The sequence below is a fragment of the Elephas maximus genome, chromosome 7 (genome assembly GCF_024166365.1).
Source record: "Elephas maximus indicus isolate mEleMax1 chromosome 7, mEleMax1 primary haplotype, whole genome shotgun sequence".
Taxonomy (NCBI): domain Eukaryota; kingdom Metazoa; phylum Chordata; class Mammalia; order Proboscidea; family Elephantidae; genus Elephas; species Elephas maximus.
In genome coordinates this window covers 48,256,699-48,270,768 of record NC_064825.1, presented here as the reverse complement: position 1 = coordinate 48,270,768, position 14,070 = coordinate 48,256,699, and the positions used below count along the sequence as shown (strand labels likewise).

The 14,070-nt window shown below is 42.3% G+C and overlaps 1 protein-coding gene across 1 annotated transcript in view; it reads left to right on the top strand.

The window, feature by feature from the left end:
• The window catches only part of PPME1 (protein phosphatase methylesterase 1), a 68,314-nt gene extending 55,884 nt beyond the window's left edge, over positions 1–12,430 (top strand). The window contains exons 8-14 of the mRNA XM_049889838.1: positions 36–101; positions 1,378–1,501; positions 3,456–3,585; positions 4,111–4,155; positions 10,484–10,548; positions 11,172–11,239; positions 11,696–12,430. Of these exons, the coding sequence (XP_049745795.1) occupies positions 36–101; positions 1,378–1,501; positions 3,456–3,585; positions 4,111–4,155; positions 10,484–10,548; positions 11,172–11,239; positions 11,696–11,714 (517 nt within the window). The 3' untranslated portion in view covers positions 11,715–12,430. The remainder of the gene's footprint in view (positions 1–35; positions 102–1,377; positions 1,502–3,455; positions 3,586–4,110; positions 4,156–10,483; positions 10,549–11,171; positions 11,240–11,695) is intronic.
• The last annotated feature ends 1,640 nt before the right edge of the window (positions 12,431–14,070 follow it).

The window sequence follows — 14,070 nt, the reverse complement described above, 5'->3', positions numbered from 1 at the left end:
AACCTCCTACATCCTTTCTTTTTTTCTCCTTCTAGTGTGAAGAGTGGCCAGATTCGAAATCTGGAGTCTGCCCGTGTCTCAATGGTTGGCCAAGTCAAACAGTAGGTCTTATTTTGCTTCCCTTAGGCTGGCTAGAGGCTGAAACCGGTGAGGGAATTATCGATTATAACCAATCTGTGTGAGTGTATGTGTGTTTAATTGTCACATAGGTAACAGCTAGGAACCTTCCTGCCCTTCATGATCTAGGTGAAATTGCCTGGAACCTCCCAATTCGTGGGCTGTGGAAGTCCAAAGCACTTGGCTTAGATTTGAAACTTGACACTTCAGGTCTTCATTTAATAAAACATTTGTGAACATGCACTTTACTGAAGGTTTGGTAGAGGAGACGGAGAAGAAGTTATCATTCTTAAAAATCCACCTCTGTGAAGGATTGTAAATCCTTTAGTTTATCCCAGCCTGTCTGCCCATCTGCCTTTGTTATTTATTTGTTTTGCAAAAATATAACACATTTGTCAGTTGAATCCAGACTTTTTTTTTATTATTATTTTATCTTGTTCTATTTCCTTTCCTCCCTTATCTCCCTCCCTCTCAAGGGCAATATAACAAATACCTCTCTCTCTCTATCATGCAGAGTAAGCCTTGGTGTTAGCTGCTCCCAGACCCTTGGAATTTTTACCTCTAGCACTTGCCAGTGTATTTTTCCAGAGTTTTTTCTAAAAGAAATTATGGTACCAATTGTTTATATAATTTTCTACTTTATTACATAATAATAAACAGGTATAGTTTTTTGGGGGGGAGACAATACTTGATTGGATTACATGTCCTAATCTCTAAGGCTCAGCTGGCTATGGTTGCTAATTTTCTATCAGCTAATTAAAAAGTAGGAGTGTCTTAAACTATTCTCTTTGAATTTTCTTCTACTGTAAGCTGGGCATAGCAGAAAAGCACCATACTTTGGAGTTAGTTGGGCCTAGATTTGCATCCCAGCCTCATCCATTCACATGCTAGGTGACTCTGGGCAATTTTCTTAACTTCTTAGGGCTATTTAATAGGATTAATGTGAGCATTATATAATATAATGTCAATAAAACCCTTGTCACCATGCCAAAGGAAATGTTTACTTCCTTCCTATGGATCAGTATTCGTGAAAGATCTAGAAACCAGCCCTTGGAATGTAGTCATGCATTGGCCATGATCTTCCACAGCCCTGGTCTACTTTTGCACACTTCAAAATGCACATTTTCCCATCCTCCTTCTCCCAAGAGCATTGTAAAGTTTTAGCTAATATCTCATTATACAAGGCCATAAGTATCAGTATCTTTTGAGATAATTTGTATATAGAAGAGAGATGTGTGATAGCATTTTTTAAAAACCTAGGTGTGAAGGAATTACAAGTCCAGAAGGTTCAAAATCTATAGTGGAAGGAATCATAGAGGAAGAAGAAGAAGATGAGGAAGGAAGTGAATCAGTAAACAAGAGGAAAAAGGAAGATGACATGGAGGTGGGTGAAGGCCTGCATTCTTGGAAGGATGGGGTAGGAAATGGTTCCAAGCTTGTGTGGGTAGGGAAGGGGAGGTGACATTGTTCTTTTCATCCACCATTAGATTTTTTAGAGAGCAAAGGCACTCTATTTAAAGCTAAGAAAACTGAGACTTGAAGTAGCTTTTCCAGGAAACCCACAGGTAGTGATGGAACTATAAGTTGCATTCAGTCAGATCTGACTGACACAAAGCCTATGTTTTTAAACACTTTTCAAGTGAGGCATTGGGAGATAATGAGAAGCCCCTGGCTGATACCCTTGGGTGGAAAACTGCATCCTGTCCAGCTGAACATCCCAGGAAGACTGATAGCCAGCTTTCTGCTTCTCCCACTCAACAACTAAATCTCATTGTATCAGTCTGTTTTATTACCATTTGTCAGAGGAAAGTATCTAAACTTAAACTCACTCTATGATCCAACTTTGCAGTAATTGCCAGACAATGCTGTCAGCACAGATCAGTCCACACTGGTGGCCTTCATTGACGTTTCCTGTTTGCTAGCATTACAGTCTCTCTCTTCCTGTCTGAGTGGATAAATGGCTGTACTATAAAATCATTCAGTGTTAGTGCATGTTCCCTTATTAGCCCTAGCCACTCTGCAGAGAAAGGATTTATTTTCAGTACCCTACAGGAGCAACTCTAATTCTATCTAGAATTCTTTTGCTTTTGCAAATTTTAGGGCTTGAAATGAAGTTATTTATTTACTAACAAAATATTATTAACTTTGGAAGTTCTCTTACCTTGAGTTTGTCGCCTGCATGTGAAGTCCAGCGTACACATGGAAGGGATTAGTAAGATAATGCCCTGTCTCGGACAGTGGAGCTGATCTGTTAAAAATAGCTCATAAATAGAAGGTGTTGCAGGGTAATAGGACAGGCTAAGGTTCCAGGTTGAAAAGGGAGTTAGAGTTCACTTTAAAGGGTGCTATGTCTGGAAGATAATCATTAGAAGAATGTGGAGGGAGTTGTCTAATGAGAGCATGAAAGCCATAAGGTACCTTTATGCCTCCTTTTACTGATGGGAAACCAAGGCCCAGAGAAGCAAGGAATCTGAGCAAGTCAGTAGCAAAGACATGACTAGAAGATCCAAGTTTCCTGATACTGCATCCAGTTCTTTAACACAAAATGTTGCTGTGTTGTGTCAACTTATAACTTATCATATTTTCATTGATATAGTATCCCAGTTATTTATCTCAATTATATTATTTCAAATGTTTCAATTAAGCAGAAAAGTACAGAGAATCTTGTATTTGTTCAACTAATATTGATGGTACTCTGTGCCTGTCCACTTACCAACTATCAAGATTTAGCAGATGTAGACATTTTTCATATTTGTGTCAGATTTTCTTTTTAAAATTACTATGCAGGAACATTACATCATTATCATAAATCAAAATATAAGAGAAAAATGTACTACCAATAAATAAACCTATTTTCACTTTTCCCTTCCAGGTCTTTCCCATAAGCATACCACATTTTTCCAGTAGCAATCCTAACTTAGATTTCATTTTGTACTTCACTTTTTTAATTTAATATTATATCATAAGCATTTCTTTTTCATACTGCACTGTGTTCTTTGTAATTATCCTTTTGATGATATATCCTTTTTACCAACTGGGTAAAGAAAAGCACAGTTGTGGCTTTACCATTTATAACCTTGCGATCTTAAAGTTTTCTAAGTTCACTGAAGCTAATAGAAGTAAAAAGTAAACATCTAAGTATCTAGAAATGGTAATTACTACAATAACCTATCTCACAAGGCTATTATAAGGATTAAATTTGTATTAAAATGTCTGGGACACAGTAAACTCTTAAGAAGTGCTAGTTTCCTTCCCGTTCCTTTTCCCAGGACACCTAGTTTTTATCCTGTTACTCCAGGGTTTGTCTTTGGAGATTCAACTTGTTCTTACTCCTCCAGACCAAGAAGGACCATCCATACACCTGGAGAATTGAACTGGCAAAAACAGAAAAATACTGGGATGGCTGGTTTCGAGGCTTATCCAATCTGTTTCTCAGTTGTCCTATTCCTAAATTGCTGCTCTTGGCCGGTAAGTGTATATGTGGTGTGGGTATATTGTCACCTGGAAATGTCCTTGTTAAAACTCCTCACCAAATGAGTTTGGTTCTGCCATAGTGGAGTACCATCCTCACTCATATGTGCCATTTTTCTTTCCTACACCAAATTCTTAACCCTAACTCAGCGTAACCACCCCCCTGGGATGGCTAATTCTGGCTTGGCCTCTATACCTGCTCAAGCCCAAGTTCTTCTCCTAGAGCTAGATATAGTGGTAAAAGCATGCCCTGAGTGCAGTGAGAATCTAACAAGTAAAACCCTGTTTTTTTAAGCCAGTTTAAATGAGCAGAGTGAGTATAGGGGAACTTCAGCCTGGGAGACTTCATCTGGTGAGGATACACCCTCTGGGAATTAGGCTTGGCATCAATATGAATTGACAGTGGCATCACATGTACAGTTTGTAACAATTTGTACTTACTACCTAAACAACAAACCCTTTTTCACAGAGCCTTTTCTAGTAAGCTACTTAAGGACTCTCTTGTGTTCTTTTGTGTTCTAGGTGTTGATAGGCTGGATAAAGATCTGACCATTGGCCAAATGCAAGGTAAGTTATCGAGAAGTGATGTCTCTGGGCGCTTGTCAGCCTCTGAAGGCAGAGAAAAGTGAAGGGTCATATGGAAATTAATGTTCCGATATGTGGAAAGAAAGCTTTTGAGTTGGACCCAAATTTGACATCTACCTTTACTACTGATCACTGTTTGATTATGAGCAAGTCATTTCTCTTTGGTGAACTTCGATTTCTTTTTTTTTAATCTAAAAATGGAAGTTATAATATTACCTTCATCTGAGTTGTAAGGGTTAAAATGAAGCACTGTGTTTGAAAAAGGAATTAAAAACTAGAAAGTACTCTATGTTGTTATTGTCGTTAGGTGCCATCTAGTCAGTTCCGACTTATAGTAACCCTATGTACAACGGAATGAAATACTGCCTGATCCTGAGCCCATTGTTGCAGCCACTGTTTCAGTCTATCTCATTGAGGGTCTCCCTCTTTTCTGCTGACCTTGTACTTTACCAAGCATGATGTGCTTCTCCAGGCACTGATCCCTCCTGACAACATGTCCAAAGTATGTAAGACACAGTCTCGCTATCCTTCCTTCTAAGGAGCATTCTGGTTGTACTTCTTCCAAGACAAATTTGTTTGTTCTTTTGGCAGTCCACGGTATATTCAGTATTCACCAACACCACAATTCAAAGACATCAGTTCTTCTTTGGTCTTCCATATTCATTGTCCAGCTTTCACATGCATATGATGCGATTGAAAATACCATGGCTTGGGTCAGGTGCACCTTAGTCTTCAAGGTGACATCCTTGCTTTTCCATACTTTAAAGAGGTTCTTTGCAGCAGATTTGCCCAGTGCAGTGCAACTTTTAATTTCTTGACTGCTGCTTCCATGGCTGTTGATTGTGGATCCAAGTAAAATGAAATCCATGACAACTACAATCTTTTCTCTGTTTATCGTGATGTTGCTTATTGGTCAAGTTGTGAGGGTTTTGTTTTCTTTATGAGGGGTAATCCATACTGAAGGTTGTAGTCTTTGATCTTCATCAGTAAGTGCTTCAAGTCCTCTTTCATCTTCAGCAAGCAAGGTGTGTCATCTGCATATCTCAGGTTGTTAATGAGTCTTCCTCCAATCTTGGTGCTCTGTTCTTCATATACTCCAGCTTCTCAGATTATTTGCTCAGCATACAGATTGTATAAGTACGGTGAAAGGATACAACCCAGATGCACACCTTTCCTAACTTTAAACCACGCAGTATCCCTTTGTTCTGTCTGAACAACTGTCTCTTGATTTATGTACAGGTCCCGCATGAGCACAATTAAGCATTCTGGAATTCCCATTCTTCTCAGCGTTATCCATAATTTGTTATGATCCACACAGTTGAATGCCTAAGTATAGTCAATAAGACACAAGTAAACATCCTTCTGGTATTCTCTGCTTTCAGCCAGGATCCATCTGACATCACCAGTGATATCCCTGGTTCCACGTCATCTTCTGAATCTGGCCTGAATTTCTGGCAGCTCCCTGTCGATATACAGCTGCAGTGGCTTTTGAATGATCCTCAGTAAAGTTTTACTTGCTTGTGATATTAATCATATTGTTTGATAATTTCTGCATTTGGCTGGATCACCTTTCTTGGGAATAGGCATAAATATGGATCTCTTCCAGTCGGTTGGCCAGGTAGCTCTCTTCCAAATTTCTTGGCATAGATGAGTGAGCATTTCAGCACTGGATCTGTTTGTTGAAACATCTCAACTGGTATTCCATAAACTCCTGGAGTCTTGTTTTTTACCAATGCCTTCAGAGCAGCTTGGACTTCTTCATTCTGTACCATCGGTTCCTGATCATATGCCACTTCTTGAAATGGTTGACGGTCGACTAATTCTTTTTGGTATAATGACTCTGTGTATTCCTTCCATCTTCTCTTGCTGCTTCCTGCATCGTTTAATATTTTCCCCATAGAATCTTTCACTATTGCAACTCAAGGATTGAATTTTTTCTTCAGTTCTTTCAGCTTGAAAAATGCTGAGTGTGTTCTTCCCTTCTGGTCTTCTGGCTCCAGCTCTTTGCACATATCATTATAATACTTTAGTTTGTCTACTTGGGCCGCCCTTCTGTTTAGCTCTTTTACTTCATCATTTCTTCGTTTTGCTTTAGCTGCTCGATGTTCAAGAGCGAGTTTCAGAGTCTCTTCCAACCTCCATTCTGGCCTTTTTTTTCTTTCCTGTCTTTTTAATGTCCTTTTGCTTTCTTCATATATGATGTCCTTAATGTCATTCCACAACTCGTCTGGTCTTCGGTCATTAGTGTTCAATGAATCAAACCTATTCTTGAGATGGCCTCTAAATTCAGGTGGGATATACTCAGGGTTTTACTTTGGCTCTCATGGACTTGTTCTAATTTTCTTCAGCTTCACTTTGAACTCACATATGAGCAATTATTCATCTGTTCCACACTCGGCCCCTGGCCATGTTCTGACTGATGATATTGAGCTTTTCCATCGTCTCTTTCCACAGATATAGTCGATCTGATTCCTGTGTATTCCATCTGGCGAGGTCCATGTGTAATAGTCACCGTTTATGTTGGTGAAAAAAGGTATTTGCAATGAAGAAATCATTGGTCTTGCAAAATTCTATCACGTGATCTCCAGCATCGTTTCTGTCACTAAGGCCATATCTTCCAACTACCTATCCTTCTTCGTTTCCAGCTGTCACATTCCACTCACCAGTAATTATCAGTGCATCCTGATTGCATATTCAATCAATTTCAGACTGTAGAAGCTGGTAAAAGTCTCCAGTTTCTTCATCTTTGGCCTTACTGGTTGGTGCGTAAATTTGAATAATATTCCTATTAACTGGTCTTCCTTGTAGACATATGGATATTATCCTATCACTGACAGCATTGTACTTCAGGATAGATCTTGAAATGTTCTTTTTGACAATTAATGCAATGCCATTCCTCTTCCAAGTTGTCATTCCCAACATGGTAGACCATATGATTGTCATATTCAAAATGGCCAATACCAGTCCATTTCAGCTCACTAATGTGTAGGAACATGTCTGTCAGTTTGTCGTACTGTGGGGGCTTGTGTGTTGCTGTGATGCTGGGAGCTATGCCACCGGTATTCAGATACCAGCAGGGTCACCCACGGAGGACAGATTTCAGCTGAGCTTCCAGACTAAGACAGACTAGGAAGAAGGACCCGGCAGTCTACTTCTGAAAAGCATTAGCCAGTGAAAACCTTATGAATAGCAGTGGAACATTGTCTGATATAGTACTGGAAGATGAGCCCCCCAGGTTGGAAGGCACTCAAAAGATGACTGGGGAAGAGCTGCCTCCTCAAAGTAGAGTCGACGCATTGCATCGGGCAAATCTGCAAAGGACCTCTTCAAAGTGTTGAAGAGCAAAGATGTCACCCTGAAGACTAAGTTGCACCTGACCCTAGCCATGGTATTTTCAATCACATCATATGCATGTGAAAGCTGGACAATGAATAAGGAAGACCAAAGAAGAGTTGACGCCTTTGAATTGTGGCGTTGGTGAAAAATATTGAATATACCATGGACTGCCAAAAGAACAAACAAATCTGTCTTGGAAGAAGTGCAGGCAGCCAGAATGCTCCTTAGAAGGAAGGATGGCGATATTGCATCTTACATACTTTGGACATGTTATCAGGGGGGATGAGTCCCTGGAGAAGGACATCATGCTTGGCAGAGTACAGGGTCAGCGGAAAAGAGGAAGACCCTCAACGAGGTGGATTGACACAGTGGCTGCAACAATGACCTCAAGCATAACAATGATTGTAAGGATGGCGCAGGACCGGGCAGTGTTTCGTTCTGTTGTGCATAGGGTCGCTATGAGTCAGAACCAACTCGACAGCACCTAACAACAACGATGCATAGGATATCGATGTTTATGTGTTCCATTTCATTTTTGACAATTTCCAGCTTTCCTAGATTCATACTTCATACATTCCATGTTCGGATTATTAACAGATGTTTGCAGTTGTTACTTCTCATTTTGAGTACTCTCTAGGTATATAATATTCTGAAAGTATATATTCTGAATTCTGCCGACTATTTTTATTATTATAGATTTCTTAGGGAAAGGCCGAAGATAATCCATATACAAAAAAGTATAAATTCTGTTTAGAAAAGAGCATGGTGAGGTGGTAAAAGCAAGGGCTCTGAATACTAATACTTTCCTACTAATTTTTTTATTTAGGCAAGTTACTCTATCTGCCTAAGCTAGTTTTCTTAATCTGAAAAATGAGAAAATTGATGGCTGTCTCACAGTGATCGTGAGGTATGAGTAAGAAAATGGCATATTGAATACTGTGCAAAGGTGCAGAGCTGTGTTGGCAGATGATAGTGGAGTCAGTGGGACCAATTTTGTGGATGCTTTTGGTGTAGTATGGGCAAAAGACTTGGTAAAGGTAGAGTCAGTAGGCATTGGCAACTTCTGGTAATGGCAAGAAGAAGGTGTCAACTCTAAGACCAAAGTTTCAGGCTTAATCAGGTTCTGTCCTTGACCTTCCTTCTTCTCTTCTTACTATTCCCTGGGCAGTCTCATGGCTTCCACTTATACCCTGATGACTCCCAAAGCTAAATGTCTAACTCACACCTCTTTTCTGAGCTCTAGACCTGCCCCAGGTATCAGACTGCCTGCTGGACATCTCTATTTGGATGTTTCATGGGCCCCTCAGACTGTTCCTTTAGCCATCCATGAGCTTTCCACAGAGAGAGGAGCTGTAATCCCTCATAATACTTGTTCACAGGCTTTTGACGGACTTCTAAAACTCTGGCCCCAGACCCTCATACCCTTACCTTCCTCTGACTACGTAGTGTCCTGAGGCCTGGGGCAGGACCATGTGCTGGGACTGTGTGATTTTTATGGCACTGATATTTGTAATGCTAGGATTAGACATACACTCTTAACTTCAATTTAAGCAAACTTTCATCAGCACCCTTTCTGTGCAAGACCTGTGCTTGACGCTGGGCAGATAGAGACGAATCAGACATGGGCCCTGTTACTATCTAAAAGCAGTTGACCTGGACTAGAATAGCATTCAGGACCAATGTTCATCACCAACTTTGGAATTAGACAGTCTGGGTTTGAATCACTGTTCTGGTTTTGTGACCTGAGTGAATTGCTGACTTCTTTAATCCTGAGTTTCTTCATCTATAAAATGGAGATAACGATATACCTCGATATGGTTATGTGAGGTTTAAATGAGAAAATGTAGGAGAACTAAGAGTCTGAGAAATGATACCTATCATTATATCCAGAAAGCACTCACAATTCCTCATTAGATGCTCTCCTGTTTCCCCAGTGTGGGTTACACTAAGACCACCTTTTCTTTCAAAGCATCCCGTGAGTATAGAGAATAAAGGGTTAGGATGCACGATATCCCCTAAAACAAGGAAAATTGTTAAGACTGCATAGATTTATACAGCCTTTCCTGCACTGTGTTCAAATCAGTTGAATTAGTTACAGAATCCTAGAAACTCACTACTTATTCATGGTGCAACTTGAATGAATAATTCAGGTTGTCTGAGCCTAAGGTTCCTCATCTATAAAATAGGAAAGGAGGATTTGGCAATATTCGCACCTCCTAGAATAATTGTGAGGATTGCTCATGATCATGTTATTTTATGTGTACCTGACACAGTGTTATTCATATGTGTGACTTCTCCCTGATGCCTTCTATGCACTCTTCCAAAGAGGAATGAAAAATACATCCCTAGTCATCAGAGCCTGATTTAGTAAAAAGACCAGGGAGAGGTTGGAGTTGTTAAGTTTTGGGTCTGGTCATTCGTTCATACATTCGTTCATCCAGGACTTACTAAATTGCGCCCCATTAGGAATATAGAGCAAGTAATAATACCAGCCCCTATTCTTGGGGAAATGACATGCTCCTGGAGAGACAAGCTCCAGCGGCATGGAAAATATAAGCTTACAGAACAAGAGGGTCACAAGCTGTTGTTGCTTTATGTTTGATCCAAATGCATTCACAGTAGTACTTTAGGAAACAGAAGGGAGAGGTGACTCAGCTTTTGTTGCTTTTGTATTTTACTCCTCCACTGGATTCTAAATCCCCTGAGAACAGAATTCATCCTATTTGCCTGGCCCATAGTAAGTACATACTAGATAGTAACCAGAGAAAACAGTGAAGGGAAAATGGTTTCCCCAAGATTACTATTTTAAGTATTACCATCTTCATCAAAGCCCAGTTACTGAGTCCAGAATATTGAGGGGTGGTGGTAGAAATGGGAAAGACCTGGGCTTCTGTAGTAACCTGTGGGAGTGCAGGGGTGGTAAGGAGAGGGTTGTTTTAGTTTCTGAGGTTGCCTTTGTTTGTTTTCCATCCAGGGAAGTTTCAGATGCAGGTCCTACCTCAGTGTGGCCATGCAGTCCATGAAGATGCCCCAGATAAGGTGAGTCTGATGCTTGAGGTCAGTAAAAAGACCAACTGTAAGAGTAACCTTGGTTCTAACAAAAGATGGGATGGACTTCTGAGTCTTGGCCTGCATTGCCTGAAGCCGTGTGGGGCCTGTGTAGATGCAGTTCCTCAAGGACCCCAAACCTTTCCCTGGCTATGGGCTTGGCTTTCTCTATATAGACTGAGGAGCTGCTGGCACTTTGATTATTTTATCCCAGGGTCCTGTGATTAAGATTCTAAGCTCTACTTCCCCATTTCCCCCGAAAAACCAGATGGTAGAAGGGGATGATTGGGATAGAAACTGTTCCCTGAACTACAAGCACAACTAAGAATTAATATGGGCACCTCCTGTAGGAAAAAGGTGCTTTATAAGTCTAAGGAGATGAGCCCTTCTCATCACTCCTCTTGACCTCTCTAGAACCATTCCTGTTAAAGATAGTAGAAAGGAGTCTCCCAGTCCTCCCAAGAGCCAGGTCCTTTTGACTTCAAGCTCCTCAGACCTATGGGATTCATGAGTCTACCACAGAGCTGAACCTTCCAACAGAAGTCCACAGGATCTCCAGGGTTGAGCCTCATCACTAACCTTCATGGGACCTGGAATATCTCCCCCTTTCCTAGGTAGCTGAAGCTGTTGCCACTTTCCTGATCCGGCATAGGTTTGCAGAGCCCATCGGTGGATTCCAGTGGTAAGGAAGAGCTTAAGGACCCTAGCAATGCTGGCCTCCTCTAACAGACAGATATTTACAAGGTTGTAAACGTCTCTGCCTTACCCCAGCCTGGTTTGCGTCACCATGCCTCGCTTCCTCTCCTCAACAGAGAGCCCAGCATGTGTGTTTCTACAAAGCCGTAGTTTATTGTTTCTGCGTGTTCTGGTCCGGTGGGTAGTTACTAAGGTTGAGATGAAATTGTGCCTACCCCACTGCCCACTGGGATGTGCACTTCTTCTTGGAGTGCCCTTATACATGGAGGCTTCAGTGGGAATCTGTGCTTATCCAGGCTCTTAGAGAAGTTCTCTGCCTTCTCCTGCCCTGCTGTAAAGAAAGCCCGGCAGGCCATGGAGGCCTTGTAGAGACCTAGAGCAGGGTTTCTCAACCTCAGCACCATTGACATTTTGTTTCCCCTTCTCTTCCCACTCTTGACAGCATGTTTCCTGGCTGTTAGTGACCTGCTATCCATCCCTCCCTCAGCATCGAGCTCTGTTATAAATACATCGCGCCAGAGGTCACTGTGATGCCGCTGTCTCCTCCTTACCATCCTGCCCGGCCATGTGACACCGGCTTCCTGTAGAATGGGCATCCCCTGATATACAAACCCTTTCATGTATTCCTGCTGCAAAAGCATTGTTTTCCAGGGCCCTTGACCAGCATTGGTCTCCCCAGCCCAGAGCTCCCTAGCCCCTACCCATTTCCTGTACAGGGGTAGCCCCTGTCTCTCCCTGCCTTGCCTAGGGTGAAGCTGCCATTAGAGCTGCCACTGGGCCTCTATTCCTAGTATCAGGTGATGCACCTGGGTCTAAATGTTTCCCCAGGCTCAGGGACCTCCATTCTTTGAGATTGTTCTTAGCATGGTCCTGCCCTACCTCATGGGATGGACCATGCACAGGTTGGTCCTTATTTTCTCTTGCAAATAAAACACCGGTCAGGTACCTTTTTATCCCAGTCTTACTCTTTCAGGCTTGGGAGACCTGGGGAGGCCAGGATCCCATCCTTAGGTATAGGAAGGGGTAGCGGATAGCATCACCACAGCCTGAAGATCAAGTCCAGCCAGTCCAAGCACATGGCCTCTCATCTGAGAAGGGCCCACTCTCCCACTCCCACATGTCTGGGCACCTGCCCTGGACTGAGGCCAGGCTGCTCCAGGGCCCTCCTGAGCCCTCACCTACCCAGGTTAATTACAGCCCGTGCACAAAGCCACAGCCTGTGGGATTGTTTTTAATATTCCAATTTAACCATTTTCATCCTTGGTCCCTGGAGGTGTGCAAAGTGCCCATTTGCCTCTTCTAGACCCACAGCTTCTCTTTGCCATTTGTGGTTTCCTTGTCACTCTTCAAAGAAACAGTATAGCCTGGGATCCCCAATCCTTGTCCCCTTCCAGCTGCCTCATCATAACACTGCGGCCTCCCCCTGCTGCCCTGGCACGTCATTTCTAAGGGCAGGAGGAGCAGTCTCCTGAAGCCCATCTTTCTGTGACTGTCTAGATGATACATAGGCCCCTCCACCATTCCACTCAACAACTTCCTATCCCTGTCCTGCTGCACGGTCCAGAGCCGGGGACCTAATTTGTTTCTTTGTTATTTATGACCTTGTTTAATGAAAATAAATATTTCCCAACCTTTATTGGTCTGGTCTTTCTCTGTAGCATTGTCCTTATTTCTGCTGATTGAGGGCAGGAAGCATTTCATTGAATTCCCGGCAGCCCATAGTCATATGCTCTGCCTGCTCCTCAGCTCCAGCCTGCACTGCAGCCAGAGACTTGGATTCCTGAGCCCTATCTTCTGATTACTGCTGTGTTGACTTTGGCCCAGGATAGTGATTGTGCTTTCTAGAGGACCTCAGTCACTTATGGCTTCATATATGCCAACATCCAAAATTTGTCCACAACCAGATCATCTCCTGAATTCTAGATGCTTAGGTCCATTTACTTCCTCATATCTCACACAGCTGACCAAAAGGTACTTCATATTGACCATTTCTAAAACTGAACTCACCATCCCCCTGAAACTGACTGTTCATGTTTCCTAACTCAGCAAATAGCTGGTACCTTCGTCTCTCCAGCTGTGCAGCCAGACACCTGAAGTCTCCTCTAGACTGATCCCTCTCTTATACCCATACCCAGTCTACCACCAAATTCTGTCCACAGCCCCTGCCCTGGCTTGGACCTCATCATCGCTCACTGCAGTGCCCTTGCTGGTCTCCTGCCACAGCCCCTCCCTAGGTCATCTGTACACCATTGGAGTTAGCTTCCTGTAGGCTTTGGAGCTAGAAGTGCCTAAATTAGAACCCAAGGTACACTTATTACTGGCTGTATGATACAGCAACTTGCCTTCTTTGTTTTTGTTTCCTCATCTAAAAAATGGAGATAAGTAGCACCTACTCCCCTGGGTCTTGAGGACTTAAGTAAGTTAATATAGGTTAACTGGCTCAGGAACTGGTACGTGGTAATAAATAGTTGCTGTTATATCATTTCCATATGATACTTAAGACCTTCATTACTCAAAGTGATCCATAGGCCAGTAGCATCAGTATCACTTGGAAGATGGTTAGAGACTCTTAGTCCCACCCCAGACCTACTGAGTGAGAATCTGACCTGAATTTTAACAAGCACATTAATGTTTGAGAAGCTGTGGTTCAGATATTCACTAAAATTTCAGGGTAGAGCATGAGCTTCCAAACAGAGGAGAAAAGTCCTTTGTATATGATCTGATTCCTCTGACTGAGCCCTTTGGGAGTGCCTTTGCTGGGCTGTGTGGCGTATTGTCCACAGGGGGGCAGCATGACCACATGCATGGTTTTCAGGG